At 44.9% G+C, this 22,296-nt stretch overlaps 1 protein-coding gene across 1 annotated transcript in view; it reads left to right on the forward strand.

Moving 5' to 3' along the window:
• The first annotated feature begins 4,493 nt into the window (after positions 1-4,493).
• The window catches only part of ZNRF3 (zinc and ring finger 3), a 90,644-nt gene continuing 72,841 nt past the window's right edge, over positions 4,494-22,296 (forward strand). The window contains exon 1 of the mRNA XM_086623348.1: positions 4,494-4,925. Within this exon, the coding sequence (XP_086479474.1) occupies positions 4,494-4,925 (432 nt within the window). The remainder of the gene's footprint in view (positions 4,926-22,296) is intronic.

Raw genomic sequence — 22,296 nt, forward strand, 5'->3', positions numbered from 1 at the left:
AGTTTCTTAGGTGTTTTCCAGCTGCCCTAGCTTCCCTCATGTCCTTTTTTGATACTGCTGCAGTACTCAGAGTCCAGAGCCTCTGATTTTCACAAAATTTGCAAGAATGTACTATCTTAAGACCTTTGTTCTGCCCTTAAGCTTGGTTAAAATTAGCTAATAGGTTCAGAAGAGCAAAAAGGCTGACAGGCAGATAGCATATGTTTAATTTCATTATGAAATGAGACTAGAAGAGGCTGTAGAAGGGATTCCCCAGTGTGCTGTATTTGTGGTTGACTGCACATGTGATAGAAAGCAGCTTTCAGACATCTTCAGCCAAATGTATTTTCAGTTACAGAGATGGCAGTACCAGAGAAGCTGAGTTCTTGCCTCATTTAATGGAGAGAATCGCTGATGGATATGTTGCAAGTTGCTCTCAATGTACTTTTCTTCTTGCCTGACGTGCAGAGCTATACTTCTCATGCAATATTCCAGCTCTGCTCTCAGCACAAAATAATAAAATTTGTTTGAGGCTTTTTCTATACCATCATCACAGTAATATATGGGCACTTCACTAACATTGTTTTCTCTCAAGAGCAGTGTGGGGGGAGGAGGGTTCTATAATACCAGTTTCTTTGCAAGGGAAATGAAATGTAGGAAGTTTTGTGTCAAAAGCATCCTCTGGTGTTGACTGCCCTCTTCTGAGATGCCTAGGGCATGCTTTCTCAAACCATTTGGCATTATACATAATTTCATTATGTTCAAATCACAGCGCTTACTGTCTTCAGTTACAGTTATAAATGCTTGAGACTTCTGTATTTCAAACCCTGGGCCTCAGTTTTTTATGCAGGGAAAAAAAAAAGAAAACATCAGAAGTATTATGGCATAACTGAATTGTGAACTGTATGCTGCCAGCTGGGAAGGAAGCCAATGAGAAATATTTGATTGCTTTAATGATAGACAGTCCATTCTCTTCCTGCAACCTCCTGCTTGGATTTCTTCCCAAGTAGAGGGAACTTGGTGACCGGAGACCTAGTGCCTCATGTCACTCCGCAGTATTCAACTATGAGGCTACTGTAAAGGCAATTTTCCTGTGTCTGTAGTTCAATGATACGGATAGTTAATGGGGTGGATCAGATCTTCAACAACTTTTATTTTAAGGCTAAGATGCTATCCACTTGTTACATAGAGCCCCATTCCTGTATTTTTCACTAGTTAGTTTGCAGATTTATTTGACCTGCCCTTTCTGCATTCCTAAATCTCAACCTAACTTGGAGAGGCCTTACTTCTAGGCCATTTCCTAGGAAATATCCAAAAAGTACTGATGATTCTATTTCATTAACAACAGAGGCAAGGGTCTTATCTGTACCGTTTTTTCATTATACTTCATTGATTTTTATCTACAGTGGGATTCTCCTGGGAAGCAAGCCCCTGTGGGAAAAAAATGTACCCATGTTACAGAAGAATTTCGCAGTACACATTGACAGGGGACAAGATTACTGTTGAATTGTCTAATCTGGATAATCCCTATTTTCTTGATTCTAAATTTGAAACCTAGTATCTCAAGGTATGCTGTTTATGTAATTTTAAAAGATTAAATAGAAAAAAAGAGGAAAAATTAAATATGTAGTGTTCACAGATGCCTCGTGAGGGGCATTTAAGTTTGAGGCAATGAATCTTAGTTGCCTGACATCTGAGCCTCTACACTGCTGAAGTAAATTGACATCTACTTTGTTGACCAGCAGGGAAGGACACAGCATTCTTGGCTTTTCAGTCTCACAGCAAAGAATCAGGAATCTCAGATTCTTTCCAGTTTTTGTAGGACTAAAACTGTGTTCCACACACACTGAACTCTTGTCATGGTCTCTTAGAACTCCTAGATTTCCAATTCCCATCTCCACTCCTAAAGCTACTCTTCTCAATACTATTTTAGCTTGCTGATTCAGTTTTAAAATAACCTTCTCCACTCCACCCTGCCTGGGCTGCCTTTAGCCCTAGTCTCTTCCCTGATTCAGTTTGCCACACAGCTTCCCAAAAGTTATTGGGAATTATTGGCGTGATTATGGAGAAATCATGGAAATTAAACAAGTGGCAATGGAAGATCTGTTTAAAATAAATACTTCTCCTGAAACAGGCAAATGACTTCTGCCAAATACAGCAAGACATACTCAGCAAAAAACTCATCCATCCAGTGCTATGGCTGTCCTCGGGCTCTGACTGTGGGACAGGGGACAAATACTTTGATGCTGGGCGATTCCTCCAAGCTGTGCAACAGTGTCCGACTGGAAGACATTCTGTAAGGGGCAGCATTCATTCATTACCTTTTGTGTGACAACCTCTTCGCACCCCATTGTCCTCCGACACTGAAATTCCAACTCTTGTTACTGCTGATAACCTGATAACATACCCACTGAGAGTAGGACAGCTGAGAAGCCTTGACATACAATAATTTATGACATAAGCTGTTTACCTTTACTAATAGAGCATTGAAAAAACTTGATTACAGTGGCATAAGGACCTTTGCCAGAAGAAAAACAGCTGGTGAAAAAAGACATCCTGACTCTGATATGCAGAGCCTAAAAACCTGCCAGTGATTGGAAATGACTTGCTCTTGCCTTTTCTGGAAGGGATGAGACAACAGCGAGTTAAAAAGTTTGGATATCATTTGCCTAAGCCACTGAAGTTACTGAAGAGAGAGAGGGAGGCTTAGCTGAATGTCAAGAGACTTTCTCCTCATGACACACGCACAATCCAGGTTAACAGTGACCCTCTCATCATCATAACAGCAACCTCTGCATACATTTCTGCTTTTGCTACAGATTATGAAATGATTTAGCTGACTCAGCAGGAAGAAAATCTCCTAGAGTTCTGTTTTTAACCTGTTCCTGTATTGACTGTGATATAGGAAACCCTGTATTGTCTGAGCACCAGCTATTTGCTTCACAGGTGAAGGAAAATCAAGCGGAGGTAGTTTGCACTCAGGGGTTAAAACGCTTCTGTTTAGTACACTGGATGCTATGCATTTCTGAAGTCATACTGAAACACTATAATCTATAATCTAAAATTTACACGTATTTACCCCATCTAAGTTTGCATAGCGCATTCTCTGTTGTTCTAGCCCAGGCTAGAGCACCACAGCAATACCCCTTCCAGCTCTCTTTCTACGCATGCCCTAGTTTCGCAGCCTTTCATCCATTGTACTGAAGTCTTAGGTTTGTGCAGGTATTTTGTGGCTTGTGGTAGAAGCCCAGAGTGTATGTTCCTGTGATGCCTTCTTGGCTCTTCTTCACTGAAGAAATCTTCAATGATTTGTTAAGCTAATGTTGCTCACTGTGTCACACTAAGGACACCACTATCTTGTCTTCAGTTGTAACAAAGTATGTTTATGGAAAGCCCTGGTAATGTGTAGACCGTGGTTTTATTCCTTCTGCCAGTGGGTTAGGGACACCCCAGAGCTGGAGTTTGCTTCCACACATTGTGCTTCATAACCAACAAGGGATTTCGTATCAGTTTGTCTAAAGCCCCTTGTAACTGATTTATACTTTTAGGCTTTGTAACATCTTGTGTTAATGAGTTCCCCAACTTAGTTGGGCATAAAGGAAAACCCTGTCATTGGCTGCCATCCAGCTCTTGTCGTGTGAGACTGAAATAAAAATTACCCATACATCTTTTCCACATCATTCATGGAGGCTTCAGACTGGCATTAACAGGCAAGCCCAGGTCACCCAGTCTCCTCCAACAGACACAAGTGCGGAGCGCTGAGTTCAAGGAGCTGGATGAGCCATTGCTGCCCGGCGCACAAACGGGGCGCCCGTCGGACGCCGGCGGTCTGCTGGCAATGGCGTTAGCGGAATGCCGCGCACACCCCACGGCGCAGCAGCGTCTCCAGAGAATCGGTGACTCTGGAACGCTGGTTATGGAGCCACAGCCCTCCGGGGCCGTGTCCCACGGACTGCAGCCGTGCAGGGATCACGCCCGCGGCTTCATGCCCAACGCACTCGGGTGTTCCGCGGCGCCGGCGAGAGGCTGCTGGGGGCTACGAGCGGCGGCAGCGCCGGTAAGCGGCCCTGGCCGGCCCGCTCCAGCCCCCCAGCCCGCAGCCCGCCGCCGCCACTCCGCGATGGCTGCCAGGCCGTGGGCCAGGCGCGCCGACAGCCCCGCCGCCAGCGGAAAGGGCCCCGGCGGTCGCGGGGCGGGGGTGCGCCACAGGCCGCCGGGGCCGCTGCTCGCGCGCCGTGCGCGCCCGGCCCGGCCCGGCCCTGCAGGCCCGGCCGCGTGCGAGGACGACTCCCCGTCAGGGCCTTCCCGCGCGCCGCCCGTTCTCGGGGGCTCGGACGGCGCTCGGGCCCCGCGCGGCGCCGGTGCGGGCCCCTCGCGCCCGCAGCGCCGTACCCCGCTCCGCTCGGCCGCGTTCGGCGGAGCTGCGGGCCGTGTGTGCGCCGAGGGAGGGACGGAGCGGGTCAGAGCCGCGCGGAGGGCGGGGATAACCCCGTGGTGGCCGTCACGTGGAGCAGATGAAAGGGAAGCGGCTTGGCAGGGCGGAGAGGAGCCGGGGCGAGGGACGGGGAGCGCGGGGCTGGCGGCGGCGAGGAGCTGGGCGCAGCGCGGCGGGAGGGCTGCTGCCATGGGGCGCTGACCCGCCCAGGAGCCCGGCCCCGGAGCTGGAGCCGCTCGGGAGCGATGTGCGGCGGCGGGGCGCCGCTCCCCCGGGCCGCGCGATGAGGGGCTGCGGGGCCGGCGCGGGGCTGGCCGTGCCGCCGCCTCTGCTGCTCGGGTTGTTGCTGGCCGCGGCGCCGGGCGCGGCGCTGAGTAAGGAGACGGCGTTCGTAGAAGTGGTGCTCTTCGAGTCCAGCCCCAGCGGCGACTACACCACCTACACCACGGGGCTGCAGGGCCGCTTCTCCCGCGCGGGGGCCACGCTGAGCGCCGAGGGCGAGATCGTGCAGGTGAGCGCCGGCCGGGGGGCGCCGCCTGCCCCAAGATGGCTCCGCGGGCCCGGCCGCCCGTCACCTGGCGGCACAAAGCCCGCGCCGGGCCGGGCCCGCCGCCCCACGTGCGCCGCGCGGCCTGGGGGCGCGGGGTGCCGCGGCCGCGGTGACAGATGCGCGCTCGCGCACAAAGGCCCCGGTGCGTCCCGCGTCGGCGGCGCGGCCGCCGAGCCCCGGCCTCACCTTGCCGGGCCGGCGCCGGCGCGGAGCCCCGCGGGCGGCGGCGCCGCGCTCGCGCCGTTTGACAGCCGGGCGCGCGGCGCGGCCGCCCTCCGCGGCGGGAGCGGGCCGAGCCGCCGAGCCGAGCCGAGGGCCGCCTGCTGCGCGCGGCGGGCGCCGGGAGCCGCGGGGCGCGGCCGCGGCGGGCCCCGGCGGGCTCTCCTCCGCACGCGCCCTCACACCTCCGGCGGCCGCCGGGCGCGGGGCGGCGCGGTGCCGGAGCGGCGGCGGGGGCGGGGACGCTGCCCGCCGGGCGCTCCGCGGGGGCGGGGCCGCGGAGCGCTGTGCGGGGCCGCGCGGGGGCGGCCCCTCGGTGTCCCGGCGCTGCCGGGCCGCGCGCCGAGGTGCGGTGCGCTGCCGCGGTTGTCCGGGGCCGCCCCGCGCCCGGGGCAGCCGGCACCGCGGCGCGCCCGCGGGGGAGCCCCGTGTGAAAATACCGGGACACGGTTGGCGGCGGTGCGCGCTCGGGCTGCCGCCGGTCCCTGCGCTTCGCCCGTGCGTCCTTTCGGACACCCGGGGCGGTGGGTGCTGCGTGCCGCCTGCCTGCTGCTGCTGCACCGGGGGCTCGTTTTGAGTGATTCTTTCACAAGGCAAAGTTTCTTCCAAAGCCACTCTTGACTTTCTCAGCAGAGAAACAATTTTTGTATTTATCTGAATGCAACTATTCTGTGCTGTGTTTGGAACTCTTGACGTGCTTATCTAATTCCTTTGTAGTCGCTTGTAATTGTTGACTTTATTTTTTTCCCCTTTGGCTAAGTAAAGAAAAATGACTTAAATGATGTTTTAATAAGTTTGACTGTTAAGCAATTGCCAATAGCAATCCTTATTTCTCATTAACAGCTGTGGAGTTTGTTTGCTTGAGTACCATATATATACACACACATAGACATAAATACATACATAACACTTTAAAAATTTAACTGGTGTTGAGTAAGCTCTACAAACAACTGGTAAAGCTCTAGAAGCACAAATACATTACTATCAGAAACCTCTTTTTTCCTTTTAAAGAATACTGCTTTTGGGTGCTTGTTATTTCAAAACAGTTTCAACTGGGAGGATTTCTTATAAAAGCTCTCTTGCAGGCAGAAAAGTTGTGAGGACAAGCTCCTGATATAAGGGTTTTTATTTATTCTTTCAGAGAAAAGAGGGATTGCCCAATTAATTTATATTTCCGACATTTTAAAAAAAGGTGGTGCTAGTAGGGGCTGAAACAGACATTGACGTTTTCTCACCTTTTCATGCATTGTCAAACAATGTGTCTAAGACTTAACACTGTGTCTTTGGGGATAACAGGAGACTCCAAAGTTTCTTTTTGTGTCAGGTGTTAGTATTAAGAACAGAATAGAGGCCACTTACTCAGGTCATACTTTTCTTGACATTGTAAATGACAATGGAGAAAAAACATACTGTTTTGTTGAGACTCAGATCTGCATAACTTGAAACAAATGTGTTAAATGGACTTTTGTAGGCCTTGTTATGTACAACATCAACTGTCTGCTTCCACTTCATACCTGAATAGACAGCCTCCCAAGTAGGAAGGACTACAGAGAAAGCCAAATTATGTGGCAAATCTTTTACAGTCATTTATCACTCAAAACCTGTTTTGCTTACTCATCTGTACGCATACTGGATAACATACATCATGAACAAGCTATTTTTCTTCTCCTGAGCCACCGTGCCTTTTTTTTTGGAGAAGAGAGTGTGGCAGACATTGCTCCAGAGCAGTTAGAGTGAATGCTATCAGTCATATTTTCACTGTTGAGAATTTATATTACATATAGCATCTATTGTCAGTGTCATGCTTCCTTCATCTCTTCCTGCAAATGAGTTTTTCAAAACCAAAATTTAGAAAAAAATTTCACAGCATTCACTCCCTTTTTCAGCTAGGCTGTATATTTATGGAACTGTATGAATCTCCTGTTCTGGATCATCGTTTGAAGCTCACTGTGAGATGTAGAATAGGGTTGTGAAGCTAATGCCACTAAGAAGTTGTTCAACAGTAGCTAGTAGTTCATCAGTCAGTGAAGCAAGCTCTTCTGGGCACCAAGCTCTTTGTCAGTGTGTACAGTTCTTTGAAGATTAAGGTGCATTTTTCTTTAAGATCAAATATTAGAAATTCTTGAAAATCAGGCACACATTAAAGAATGGATCAAAGGAATTGTGGTTTTGGGACTACACAAAGACTTACTTTTGTTTATGCTAATAGCATCAATTACTCATTGGTCTTGAAAGTCTGAAGAAAAAAAAAAACACCTAAAGAAACAATGCACTTTCAGCTCTTGATAGGTCATACATTCACTCCTAAACTGGTTATTGGTCAGATTCCTATCCAGTAGTGGTATGCTATTATATTGTTTCTCATGTTTTTGTGAACAAGTCTTGTTAGGGTCAAGTGCCTACCAGAATAACTCTTCAGAGAGATGAAATGTTCATATATCTTCTTTCATGTGGCCACAGTTTGTATTCAGCAAACTCATCCTTAGGTTGCTGTGTCAGCTGGTCCTTAAACTGCCTGAAAGTCTAACCCTCTCAGTGGTGTCTGGCATGCTGGAGTATTATGTGTTTCTTGGGGCAATATCCTGGCCATTAATATGGTTGAGAATGGAAATTGAAAACATCTGATTAGAGAGTGATTGTGAAAACAAGACTTTGTTGAAACCTCTAAAATTAAATTTTGCTGTAAAACAAAGTATGACTGGTGAACTCCTTATGGTTGAAACTTTTTGTAGCATTCAGATCAAAAGCTCAGATATATATAGTTCTATGTCAAACTAGATGCTACATGGCCACAGACTTACAGTGCTAAGACAGTAAGCATCACTGGTTTGAATAGCAGTGGCTTTTTTGCTCAGAATGGGATTACATATCTTAATGTAATCAAGTAATCAATGTAAGTACAATCATTTAATTGTACTTGCATTTGGCAAGGTTCCGTTCCAGTTGCTTATTCTGCTTTGTAGCTAAGATAGGGAGCATCAAAGCTATGTTTCTTACGAAGTGTGGTGGTGATAGTACTGCTTAGGTGAGGTGCTGGGAAGAGAGGATCAAATTTAACGTTTGGTTTAGATTGCATTAAAAACTCTGACATGTTGAAAACTAAATGATACGCATTCATCATTGTTGAGTACTCTTTCTTTTTGCTGCTTCTGACTTAGATCCACTGCTGAATACAGTAATGTAGCTGAGTCACCGGTATATACAATTTTGAAGAGAAGCAGCATGGAGCAGAGATTTAGAAGTATTATGTGTTCAGCTCTGGGGCCTGCAACTTAAGAAGGACATGGACCTGTTGGAATGAGTCCAGAGGAGGGCCATGAAGATGACCCAAAGGCTGGGGCACCTCTCCTATGAAGACAGGCTGAGAGAGTTGGGGCTGTTCAGCCTGGAGAAGAGAAGGCTCTGGGGAGACCTTCTAGCAGCCTTCCAGTACCTAAAGGGGCTACAAGAAAGCTGGAGAGGGGCTTTGGACAAGGGTGTGGGGTGACGGGACAGGGGGCAATGGCTTTAAACTGAAAGAGGGGAGATTTCCATGAGATCTAAGGAAGAAATTCTTCCCTCTGCGGGTGGTGAGGCACTGGAACAGGTTGCCCAGAGAAGCTGTGGCTGCCCCATCCCTGAAGTGTCAAGGCCAGCTTGGATGGGGCTTTGAGCAACCTGGTCTAGCGTAAGGTGTCCCTGCCCATGGCAGAGGGGTTGGGACTAGATAATTTCTAAGGTCCCTTTCAACCCAAACGATTCTGTGATTCTATGCCTGATTTTTCTTGTGCAATGAAAGTTTTGTTTCTGCTTGGAAGCCTCAGGAGGGGAATAACAAACTTTATGTAGCCAATGAACTGCAGTGATGTGTAGATTACATAATAACCTCCAGTTGCGTATATTTTTTATGCTCAGAAGGTAATAGTTGGGGGAGAATAAGCATAACTCAGTGCTTTAAGCTCCAGGAAGAAAACAGAAGTGGGACACTTCCCAACTTCTTGCACAGCAGTTCCTGGTAGCAATGCTATTGCCTTGTCTTCTTTCTCTTACAGAAGACCGGGAGGCTTAGAACTTAGTGCAAGACCACATGCCTGTGTGTTCCTTCCTTATGTCTCCCTCTCACCCCTATTTACTTGAATAGCTTTGAACCTTTACTCTGTTTTTTCAAAATGCAAAAGTTGCTTAAGACTGTAAACTTCTGTTGGGTAGGCTTCGCGCTCTGAAGCATTGGCAGAGTTTTTAACGGCGTTGAAAGCAGTGACTTGAAACACCTGTGCAGGTATATAGATGTCTGGCAGTGGTCTGAGGGGCCAAGTCTAGGGAATGTTTGTGTCCTTTGAGAATGGAAAACAAAAATGTGTATTTTCCTGGGGTTTTTTGGTACTGTTTTGTGAACAGGCACGTTAAGTTTCTTCTTGCTTAAGTTGAGTGCCTGAAGGCCATTCATACTGAGGAAGTGGAATTATTTGTGGCTTTGAGTCACTGTCTTGTTGGATGTTTTTTTTTTTGCTAGTTATCCTCTTAGAATATGAAGACACCTGTGATTTGATTTGTGTTAGTTTTCATACCTTAGCTGCAAAGCTGTGGCTTACAGTAAAGATCCTGAGGACATCAGGGATAATACATTTCTCTGGTAAAACTGAATTCCCAGTACCAGTTTTTGGGCCTTAAAGTTTGCTTTGTCATCGTGTCCTTGGAGTGAAGTATGGTGAGGCCGAGCTGTCATTGGAACGTGGTGCTTTCATTCTGATGGAAAACGAAGAGCTGATGTCCTGTGGACGCTGAGAGTAGGATAAGGAGAAGGGCTGTTCAGCATTCACTATGTTTCTCTGTTTTGGTACGAAAACAGGATACCTGGAATGTATGTGTTCTGTCTTGTATGAGAGGTGGGACTAGGTTATTGGTTTTGTCCTCCCTGCTCTTTAGTCTTTGATGTTATGAACAGATGCTCACAATTGGCAAATGTTGTGAGGCAAGTGAGAATAGTCGTCTTTGAGATGTCCATCTTCAGCTGTTGAATCTAAGCACTGTCCTGCTTGAGCCTCTCATCCGAACTTGCATCAGACAGAACCCTGAGTCACATCACCATTCTGAAGGCCTGCAGAAAGTGAAGGAGTTTGTCAGTCCTCTCTGCTATGTGAGAGAGTTGATAGGTGAAAAAAAGATGGAAAGTGCAGGTTTAGTCCTGTGGACAGCAGGATCCTCTTCTGTAGTTTCTGTGGTGTGCTGTGCCTGATCTGAGCTTGATGAGTCCTTATTCTTCAGTAGTTTCTGACAAAAGAACGAAGACTGCGTGTTCCCAGAGCCACCTGGCAGCTTTCAGGGCTGGAGTCCCCTACTCTGTTGCTACTGATTGAGCTTTTCGTGCTGTGGAAGGAAGGCATTTTTCATGGGAGTGCAACAGGTGACTCCAGGTCTGGGTCTACAGGAGAACGCCAAGATGATAAAGGAAGTGTAACTGACATTTAAAATAAGACATCATTGAGGTAAAGACTCGCACAGTGATCGTACCTGGACAGCCTTGGTTGAGTGTGTAATGCACAAGCAGCTTGCTTGCAGCAGTGGTATTGGGCTACTGGTCCTGGGCTCGATCTCAGATTAGATTAGTCTAGTTGTTTCCCAGTTTTCTCTCCCTCTGTTTCTCTCCTTTCTTTGAGGTTTCAGTCTGTTGCGTACTGTGGTGTGGGGTAGTACAGCAGGAGAGTTGAGGACAGCTCATCAAAGACCATCTTACATAGGTCGTTCATCCTCTTGTACTGTTTTGTCTTGACACTGGGCACTGTGAACTCCAGCCCACAGAATCACAGAATGTCAGGGATTGGAAGGGACCTCAAAGGATCATCTAGTCCAATCCCCCTGCCGGAGCAGGACCACCTAAATCAGATCACACAAGAACACGTCCAGGCGGGTTTTGAACATCTCCGGAGAAGGAGACTCCACAACCTCTCTGGACAGCCTGTTCCAGTGTTCCGTTACCCTTACTGGGAAGAAGTTCACCATTGCTGCTCTAGTATACAAGAAGTTGCCTGTTCTCATTGGCTTCCGAGTGCAGTATCGTAAATAACATCCTTATTTTTTATTAATTCTTCAATATTGCAATATCCATGATGTCTCTTAGAATGGTGGTGAAAGGACTCGGTAACCCCTTTCGCAAGACTGAGGCAGTCCCTTGAGGAGAAGGTGGGAGGCATAATATAAGAAAATGAGGTAAAAGATGTCTAAGTATGGAGGAGAAGGTACAATGGAAAGAATAAAAAATGCGAATGTGACCTCTTTAGAGAAATAGGAATAAAGTAGGTTAAGAAAATAAATAGAAAGCTTACAGCACTGGCTCTTGTACTTAGGCCAGCCAGTGCAATTCCTGTTCACTTCAAACAGAGGTGGGAAATCAAGAGGGAACAAGTAGATGTGGGAGTTAAGTGACTTTTCTGCATAGTCTATAAGTTTAGTTAAACCTCTGCACAGATGTTTAAAGTCTGTACTGTTGAAAACTGTGCCCTTGCTGGCAGGATGCTGACCACTTCCTTTTCAATGTACTCCTATTGCTTGTTCGGGAGGTGGAACCAGGAAAAAATCTGAGAGAGGAGTGGTGCTAAAAAATTGTTAAACATGGGGTCATTTGGAGAACCTTTTCTCATTTATATGTATTTATGTTGAGACTGGATCTGCGTGACCGTAATGGTTTAGATACAATTACAGCCTGCTTCGCAGTGTTACCAGCACTTGTGGCCAGCCGTGCCCCACAGATAGAACTGGCATTTGCTCTCCCTGAGCACTGCACTGGTGGGTGCGATTATGGGACAGAGTAACCTTATTTTGATTGCTTTGCCTAGTGAAGGGCTTCTGAAATGACTTCAGGTGGAGCACATAGAAGTCATGATTTGGTGTGACATAACTTAGTGAGAAAGAAATGCAGGCAGCTTTACTGCAAGCAGGTCTTATAGGAAAGTCTTGAGTAGTTGTGTAAAACCATTGATTAGCATACGTAGTAATTTTCTTCCAGTTTATACCATCTTGTGGTGGAGCATGTATTTAAAAATGCTCCCTTTTTTTATTTCAGTCTTCCAGTCCTTGTTTTGGAATTTCAAAGTGAGGCCCTTCTGGACCGAAATAACTTTCAGAAACATAGTTTTTCAAAGTGTGAGTGCTTTCAAGAGGCCAGCATCTTACTGGTTAAGGAAAGATAAGATCTGGAGGCAGTAATCTGCTGTATGGTCTACCCAGTTATGTAAGTGGTACATGTATTTGCATTAATACACTTAGTACGTTAGAAGTGCTCAGTTTAAGAAGTGTTAAATATTAACTTGTACATACTATCTCTTCTTTTGGGCATCTGCACTTCACTCTTCAAATGTGGTCAGACCAGAGTTTGTGGTGCCTACATATGAAAACAGAATGAATGCCATTTGAATGCTTGGCCTTACTTCTCATGTTTCCTGGCTTGAAGGGAGAGCCCTTCACATTGAAGGAGATGGGCAAAGGAAAAAGAGATTGTTTAAAAACAAAGATATGTTTTGAAATTGTTACAACAGGAATAGAAGATTGATGTAAAAAAAAATTATATTTTTTTTCTGCATTTTTCTTAACTGCTTGGCACTTGAACCAGCGGTGACCAGAGGAGTGAGATCTTGCCAATATCCAGTAGAGACTGCCAAAAATTGCACTTTACTGCACTTGTCCCGTTGGTGGAGCTATGCTTGTGTTAAGATTGAGTAGCAGTACTCAGGAAAATAAGAGTTCTGGTGGCTTAAGGTGTCCTCTTCCCACTGACGAATTGCTTTCATTCATTTTTTTAAATTTCCTTTTCATGCTGCTTTAAAAGACTTGTTATTGCACTTGGCTTTGAGATGAAAAGCCAGTTTACGAAGGTTGATTAGGTGCCTGTTATGTTCCAGACCAAGCACACCCTGAAATATGTAGCTTAATATATGCAGTATCTCTAGACTTCCCATAACCCGTGTTACTCTGTGCATTAATGTAAAGATTTTAGATGTTTCCTAAAGCTGCTGACCAGCTTAAGCTTTCTGTTGGTTTACTTGAGCTTAAGCTGTTTTATTATTTTGTGTCATTTTCAGTAGTAAAGCAAACTGAAGAATCAGTGAGAAGGTGACTGGCCTGACAAAGAACTAAGGGATATATTTTAGAGTCTGCAGTCATGGTTTGAGGACGACTTTAATTAGCTGTACAGGCATGCATGTTGCAAGTATGTGCCTCCTCCTATGAATTTATCGCATGTGCTTGGTAAGCAACTTTCAAATACTTCTGATGGTAGTGTTTGAAAAATTGCTTTTAATTCAGGAAAGACCCTAGTTTGTGCCAAGATCTGTTTTCCTACTTTGAGACTTTTAATGCTTGCCTGCTTTAAAAAAAATACTATAAAAATTGTAGTAAGTGTGGGTGGGAAAAATCCTTCTCTATTTCTCTCTTTATCCATTCCCCGCCTCCCAAGCAGAAGAGACTCTAACCAAACTTTCCATTGAGTTCACCTTTGGAACTGAAAGTTTCCAGCCTTAAACAGTCCACTTCAATGACAGTTTAAGAAAAGTGGATTTGGAGGACTGACTTGGACTTGGAGAAGGTATTCTGTTCGTTTTTATACACTGATGGGTCACTTCTGAAACTCTGTAGTTCATGGAGAAGAACTTCTTTTAAAGGCTATGTTCCCTTGCCCTTGAAGATTTATAGACTTTACTTCTTGTTTGGGCCTGGTTAAATGGTGGCACTTGCAATCAAGCCTCGATAGGTTTTACCTTAATAACAACAACAAAACCAGTAATAGTATCTGTATCTCATAGATAAAACGTCAATATTATATATATAGCGTGCCATTTGTGCACGCTAATGCTGTCTGTTCTTGCTGCACTGAAGATACCTGTCCTTGCTGGCTTTGGAGATAAGGATAGAGGTTAGGCTATGCAGTGGAGCAGTTGCTGCCCTTTTCTTAGGCAGATTGGGATTTCTTCTAAGGCAGACTCTAAAGGGCGTGTGTGCTATAACAGGAAAATGTGTTGGTTCCCATAGCATTGTTGTACTTTTCAAGAGTCCAGCATACTTTCTTACACTTGTTTTGTATTTATTTAGAAGCTCCTTAGAGCAGATACTGTCTTGCATGCTGTGAGGATAAAAGGGTGATGAACACTTTTTGGCCTGGATGCCAAGCTGGCAGATGTCCTGAGTGATGCGTAGCAAGGCTGGGAGCAAGAAACGAACCCATGAAACAGAGCCAGGACATGCCACTGAGTTCAGTGTTTAATAGGAGCCAAGGGCTGGAGACCTCTTTTTGCTCAGAGGCATGGTATCCCCAGTCTGCTAGCTGGCAGTGTTTTGCCTGTTTAAAAGATATTATCTTTGGCATCCAAAAACTGTGTCTGAGGAAAAGACATTGCAGAGTAGTTAATGCAAAAGAACTCCCAAGGTGTGATCTTATTTGGGTTTTCGCTATTTTACTTGAGAAATCTGTGCTGCCAGAGTTCCTCCTCTCCCACTGTGTTTGTAGCTTTCAGTGATAATCTTTGTAGGCTTTGATACTGGGAATTTACAGAGATTTTTCTGTAGTGAAATAACAGGGTTGCAGTTGCAGATTGGGATAAATTTCCCAACCATGCCTATTTTGTTTATATTGTGTTGCCACTGGGAGCTTATGGCATCCAATCATTATTACCCAGCTGGACTGAGTTGAATATAATGAACTAATTAACTAATTAACTCAAGGTACAGACCCTGCCTACAAGAGGCAGGCCATTTCCTCTGGGCTGTGGAAGATGCAACAGCGTCCTTGGAGCTGCAGCCCAGGCTGGTGAGCAACAACTGGAAGCCCCGACGTGATACATCTGTGAGACCCTGAGAAGCCCTGACTCCCTCGTCGGAGCTGAGAGCCTGAGCTGAAAGAGCCAGAGCAGGAGCAAGAGTCCTTTGGTGAAGAAGGTAAAGCTGCTGCAAGCCCTGATGTGGTATTCACGGGAGGGAAGTGTGCTGGAGTTGGAATGAATGGACTGGGTCTCTGCTCACCTTAAAGCCTTCTTGAAAAACCTCTAAAAACAAAAAACTGTAAAACAAAAAGGGGGAATTATGGCATCCAATCATTATTACCCAGCTGGACTGAATTGAATATAACTAACTAATTAACCCAAGGTATAGACCCTGCCTATAAGACACAGGCCATTTCCTCCTGGCTGCAGAAGATGCAACAGTGTCCTTGGAGCTGCAGCCCAGGCTGGTGAGCAACAGGAGCTGAATCTCCTCAAATCACAGAAGTCAGACAAGGTCTCCTTTTGCCTACCCCTCCTGTTGTCTTCAGGCAACTATGAGAAGATGAAGATTTAAAATCTCTCAGGACACCTTTAGTATTAAATGTAGATCCCTGATGTGGAGAAGTTGGCCAAAATGTATGTACACGTGTGTATGTGTGCAGTGTGATTAAATTAAAGTTACACCAAGACAAAACCAACAAAATCTTCTCTGTTTCTGAAGACTGCGCAAGCATTTGTTTCAGAGGCTTGGGTAAGAATGTTCTTGGATCCTGGAGACATCCCAGCTGTGGAAGTAGTATGGGAAGAAACTACCATCCATGTCAGTAAAAGGGCTGAAGTGTCCTGAAAGAGTTAAGCTCTAATTAGCTCACTCATAAGGTATTTAATATCCTTATTAAACTCAACTGCTGGTTTGCTTTTTTTTTCCTTCTTACAGTGAATAAAATTTCTTGAAGAGCTGAGCCTCTGCCTCTCAGATCTGAGGCTCACATGTTGAAGCTGGCAGTGCTAGAGGCTAGTTCCTATCTGTGTGACAGCATTTTTAATTTAACAGGACCGGCTTTGATGTTCTCGAATATTTATAGGCAGCTTCAGATCACTCCTGCATGTATTCTTTTTAACTGGAGCAGAACTTCCTCCTCACACAACAAAATTTCTTTCCCTCTTGTTTGCTCGTGGGTCCTTTTTGGATTTGCAGTCATCAGAGTGGTTTTAGGTTACAGAAATACTGCCTAAACGCTTACTTGCGGGAGGAACCACTTGATTTCCTTTCTAGTTTCTGCAGCTTGGGGGTAGTCCAGTTACTGCGTCTTAGCTCCTTGTTTGAGCCTCTTTACAGACACTTTTGTTGTAGAAGAGACAGACGCAGTGAAATAGAGTTTGAGCAAAACGCAGTGGTCGTGGAGCCTTCTCCTGCAGCCTCCGGGAGCTCCGATGTGCCCGTGGTGGGTCAGAGCTGAGGTCGGAGCTGTCGTGGGCCCCTCAGGAAGGTCTTTCAGACACTTTAGAGGAAGAACAGATTATAGTCGTGGTTTATGGTTTAAAGAGAAACTGAACACTTGAGGTTAGGCTCTCAGTGGGAGCTGATCAGAAATTACGGAAGAAAAAGCTTTAGTTGGAATTTGCCAATTTATTAAAACGAATTATTCCACTCAGATGGTTTGACTTGCGTGCAACCCTGACCCAACTCAGGCAGAAGTCTTAAAAAAGATACCTGATGGGTCAGCTACCAGCTAAGTTTTTAACCTTGTCTCGGCTTCTTGCTGGACTCGCCGTTGCTGGCTCCCGGCCTTCCAGGGCACCCGCAGCAGTGGTGGGCTGTCGCAGTGCTATCACCATGTGTTCTTTCAAAAACAGATGAGGGGGTTTTGCCACTTTAAATTCACTAGTTTTGATGTCTTACAAAGACCTGGTTGTGGTTTGAATCTTCACCTTGGTTGTGTCACAGGAGGAAGCGTATGTGTCGTATGAAAGTGTTTCCTTGGACCGGCTTTTGCGATAGACTTCTCTTTCTCCTTTCTCTGCCGTGTTCCTCTTCTGCTTTATGCTCTCAGCTCTGTTGTGGATCTTGTGTGAACTACCTGTTGCTGATGTTCCATCCCAGGGAAACCTCGTCATGGCCAACTGGGACAGCAAAGCTGTGGGTTTTTTCCCTAGAACTTTTCCATATGGATGCCAATAGTCCAGGCAGATTTCTATATCCTGCTCTGATGTGCTTAGTTTTTGTTGTGAAGTTCTGGACGCTCTGTGTTACATGATGGACTCTTCACTAGAATTCTCTTCTCGTAGGCTTATCTGGAACTCCGTTATCGAAGTAGCAGATTTTTTGTGTGTTGATTTGAATGGTTTCACTTTGTAAAAAAATTCTGTCTTTCAGTGATGGTAATTTGTTTTAGTGCATGGCGTGCAGTGGAAAAGGTTTGTGGGTTTAGACATTCCTGCTATAGATGCACTTCTTTGTTGGTACAATCTTTTATAGTTCAGCAAGTGAAATCAATTATGTCACTGTATATATAGCTAAATAATGCCGTGAAGCAACCACAGAAGGAGAGTGCTTGATTGTCTATTTGATGCAAATAGTTTGCTCAAAGAGCAAGGCTTCTCTTGCTACAGAAATACTGTCTTTGGGCAGGATTCGTCCGACAATGAGTTTTTGCTTGGCTTTGGTAGAGCTGTAGTAGAAACTGGTCGCAATGGCTTAAGGTGGTGCTTTACTACATTTCCCTCTGTCTCGCCTCTGACGTGTTACTATTGCTAGTCCAAACGAGTTACAGAATCTGAGAGAAACAAAATACAAGCAGTGCGTGATACACCTGTGGGATTTTTAACCAGCTCTGCAACCTTTTCCTGAGGGGGAGGGAGGAAAAAGAAAATTCCCCCAAGTGTTTGTTTTTTTCCAAGACTTTACTGTTCATGTAGAATTCACATCTTACTTTGAGGTTAGATTCAGTCATGTCTGGAAACATTTTGAGATGTTTGCACAGCCTAGATAGAAAGTGTATCAGCAAAACCACTTATTAAGATTAAAGAACCAGCTCTAAACTTGTCACTTAGGAGTGAGTAGTAACTAGTACCAAAGTTGAGGCTTAAACAGGAACGTCATTGCAATCTGAGGTTTAACTTCTGAATATCTTAGTCAACAGGAAGTGTGTTGTAATTTGAAAACTGGTATACCTCTTCAAGGCTGTGAGTAGAGCTTCCTTTGAAATAAGGTCTTCGAGAAGTTTTGAAGTATGCCCCTTCCCATTCCAAATGACCTGTTACTGAAATATCAGTTAAAAGCATAATAGACAGAAAGGAGAAGGTAATTCTGCTCCTTATCACTGCTTAATATTGAAGTTAATAACAATCTATATCCAATATTAAGATGAAACTGCAATCAAATTAAAAAAAAATGCCCAACTTAGTGATTTTTTTTTTTAGCTTTGTAAAGCTACGTTTTAAATTTCTATAATTTCTTTACTGTTGCTGGTTTAGGATTGGTTTACAGGCCTGATGGCTGCCGTTGACATGTCCCTGCACTTAACAGCTGCTTGTACTTTGCAGGTTTTCCCATGGATAAAACCGTTGCGTTATGTCCACCTAAATGAAAGAATGAGCGCTACTGCGCACTACATTGCCATCTGTGAACTGGGAATTTACCGTGTCACATGTGCACTCTTCGCTTTCTCCAGTTGCAAAGTAAAATGTCATCTTGAAGCCACCACATTTTTTTCTTCCCCCCGTATTTACTTGGTTACTTGAGCTCACATCTCTGGAAAGGGCTTTGGGAGTGTAAAATACGGTTTTGTGGCAGTAACTCTGATTGTACCGACACCTCTTTTGCGAATGAGTGAGCCCCTTCTCACTGAGTTGCTTTCTCTGCGCGTGGTCCTGTGTTGTAGCATCCTTGCTAACGCTTGGTAGCTGGGAGGGAGCGCTCCTGTTCCTTGCTCAGATGCATGCTGGTTCTTCCTTGCTGCTGAGCAATCTTGCCTGAAGTCATCAAAACCACAGGGAAAGTTGCTAAAAGGCCCCAAATGCCCTTTATGGCTTCTGGCAGGTGATAACCCGTGATGCACAGGAGGGGAGAAGGAGTGGGTTTCTGTCTGTAGAAAACCTGTTTTTCCTTGCTTCTTTCCTGCTGCTTTCGAAAGTGGTTTAAAATAGTATCGAGTGTTCAAGGGTTGGATAGGCTTAAATCAACTCATGCACTAACAGGATTTTCTGTAGAGAAGTGCTATGACTGTGCCCGTATCGAGTCAAGGTGCAGCGTTTGTTGTCCAGAGTTACGCTGGGGAAGAATCACTTTTGTTCTGGTAGCAGAGACCTTGGTCCCATCAGCAACCATGCTTAGTTACGGGCACAAATGAGAACTTTGTGTTCTTGCCGTTTAATTGTTCTTACAGTATCCTAATCTGTTTCTCTAGGGAATATATTTTTCTGTGACATTTAGTGGTCTGAAGTAATTGATAAACACATATGCAAGCAGTAGCTGGAGTCACTGAGGTTGAGTCTACAGCTTTGTAGTCTTCCTCTCAGCTTACTCACATGGTTGTACCCTTTAAGTGAACGAAACTGCGTGCACTGTGCTTGACAAATGTTTTCCTGCCTTATGTTTAGAGAAAGAATGGACTTTAGAAGATTATTCTACTTTGGAAGGGATTACTTCCATCTGATGAAGGCTATGGAGTATCTGCTATGATGAGAGAAAAGTTAGTTTGGAAAGCATAATGTTTATGTATGTAAAGGATGTTTTTTGAGGTTTTTTTTTCCTGGGCTTTAAACTTATTAAACTGTTTTAAAGTATGATTGTATGGGACTTTTGACTTATGTGATACACTTGTGTGTTTTCTGACCGCCTGTGCATTTGGTCAGCTGTGCTTAGACTATTCTCTTCATATTTAGTGTGATTTTATTTTCTTTATCTCCTTCTGCCGTTTTCCTTGCTGTGTCATTGTCATGCATAGATCAAAAGGCTATCAGACACTTGCTGCCTTGATGTTTTCTAACTTGTTACCTAAGATTAGAGATTTAAAACTATATTATTTTTTTTTAAATTTACAGATTCCCTAATGTTTTTTCCAGGCAGGGTATGGGCTCCAGTGTGTCAGTCTTCAGCTTATCTACAATAGGCCTCCTTTTATTAATTGATTTTTACATATTCTTTTTAAATAATCCACAAGCTGCAGCACTGATGTGTGGTGGTGTGGCCCTGTGAGGACCCAAAACTAGAATATTTTGAGACGTGGGTCAGGGCTGATGGTGTAGATTCTAGTATTTTTAAGTAGTCTCTGCAAACATTATTTCCATCTTTCATTGTACTTTTGTGTTAGAACGGAGTAGCAGACAATAGCATACATCTAATTCATTCCTCTTGCAAAGAGAATTTTTGCAAATCAAATAGAAATTATTTTCAGTCCTTAACTTGCCGTTGGTGTCTTTGAATTGGAACTGGAATTGGTGAAGCTATTTGATCCCTATGTAAGTGATACAGTATACCACTGCTGATAAGGATATTGCTAGCGAATAACCTCCTAGATAAAGATCTTTGTCAGACTAGATTGCACTGCCTAGGAGGCTGAACTGTATTTTTTAGCAGTTCTGCTATCCAAGTGCTCCTGAATTTTGAAATCTTGTCTTTATAAACGTATTTTATAAACCTGGTCAAAGGGCTGGAGCACCTCTGCTGTGAAGACAGGCTGAGAGAGTTGGGGCTGTTCAGCCTGGAGAAGAGAAGGCTCCGGAGTGATCTTATAGCAGCCTTTCCAGTAACTACAGGAAAGCTGGAGAGAGGCTTTGGACAAGGGTGTGTAGTGATAGGACAAGGGGCAATGGATTTAAACTGAAAGAGGGCAGATTTAGGTTAGATATAAGAAAGAAATTCTTTACATTGAGGGTGGTGAGGTACTGGAACAGGTTGCCCAGAGAAGTTGTGGATGCCCCATCTCTGGAGGTGTTCAAGGCCAGGTTGGATGAGGCTTTGGGCAACCTGGCGTAGTGGAGGGTTTCCTTGTCCATGGCAGGGGGGTTGGAACTAGATGATCTTTAAGGTCCCTTCCAACCCAAACCATTCTATGATTCTATATTCTAGATAAACGGGCACTGCAGTCTTCAAAACAGAATACACAAACTGATGCATCTGTTCTGGAGATTAATGCCAAATACACTCATAAGGTGGCAGAATTCAGACCTAGAATGGGACTAGTTCAGTTTGGAAAGACTGAGAAAAGTAGTAGGAGTCTTGAGTATCTGTCCAGGGAAGGTTGTGGGGCAGGGAACTTCACTTTTTTTATAGTATTCTTGCCAGAAGGAATATAATAAAAGATGCTCAGAAGTGTAGAGAGAAAGTGAGCAAGCCTTAGATGAGAGCCATCCTAAAGCAGTTGCTGCTTTACAAACTGCAAAAACTGAACAGCTGGAGAATACCCTTTAGCGCTTTCTCTGCCTTCAAAGGCGTGGTGGCTATGGCTGCCCTGCCTTAGGGAATGGTTCGTGAGCTGTGTGATAGAGGAATGTAATATTTGGATCAGTACAATAATGTCGCATTTCCGTGCCCAACTGTAGTGCTCTGTTTGTCAGCACAGAACGACATTTCTTAGTCTGGAAGAGAATCTGCAAGTTAATTTACAGATTTTTGCTGATCATGTTATATGGAGTTAACACCACAAACTATGCCACCAAGAGGAGGAGTTTGGTTTATTTATCTTTTCAGACTGAGACTGCTGCTGGAAGAAGATATTAGTTTTTTTCTTTTTTTAAAAAAAGCTTTTCAGAAATAAAGTAACTTACATTTGCATTAAAAATATAGTGATTTTTCAGAACAATTGCAGGCATTTTCAGTGCTTCTTTCAGCTTCTTACGCTTACAGAATCCCTTTATAAGCATATAGTCATTTTGAAAGTGATTAGGAGTGTGACGTTTAACTGGGACTTTATGGGTACCTGTGTTTTTGGTTTTGATTTGTTTTTTTCACTGTCCATTTAGAAACCTGTCAGTGAAATGTCCTTGAAGATGCGGAGGGATGACTGTTAACAGTGAACTAGGTGAATTATTGGAAGGATGAACAAAACGGGTTAGAGCAAAACATATGCTATGCTTTGCTACAGGTGAACATATGCTGGCGATTTGAAGTGCTAGAAAAGATAGCTTTTAAATCATGTATGTTTTAGGAAAATACTTGTACCATGTCTTCTGATTTTTGGCCTGTTCCTGACTCTTGTTAGCTGGGAGGGACTTGCATCTCTGATGTTCAGGCTCTGGGATCATATTTCTGTTACTGAGGCAGGTAGTGAGTGAATAAACTTCATTCTCGCTGTGTGAAACATGGCAGCTGATCTGGTGAAGCAGCAGTGCTCCCTGGCTGCCCTCCGCAGATCCAGGCTGCTTTTCCAAGCCCACGTTCC

The sequence above is a fragment of the Tauraco erythrolophus genome, chromosome 19 (assembly GCF_009769465.1).
Source record: "Tauraco erythrolophus isolate bTauEry1 chromosome 19, bTauEry1.pri, whole genome shotgun sequence".
In the NCBI taxonomy this organism is placed as follows: Eukaryota; Metazoa; Chordata; class Aves; order Musophagiformes; family Musophagidae; genus Tauraco; species Tauraco erythrolophus.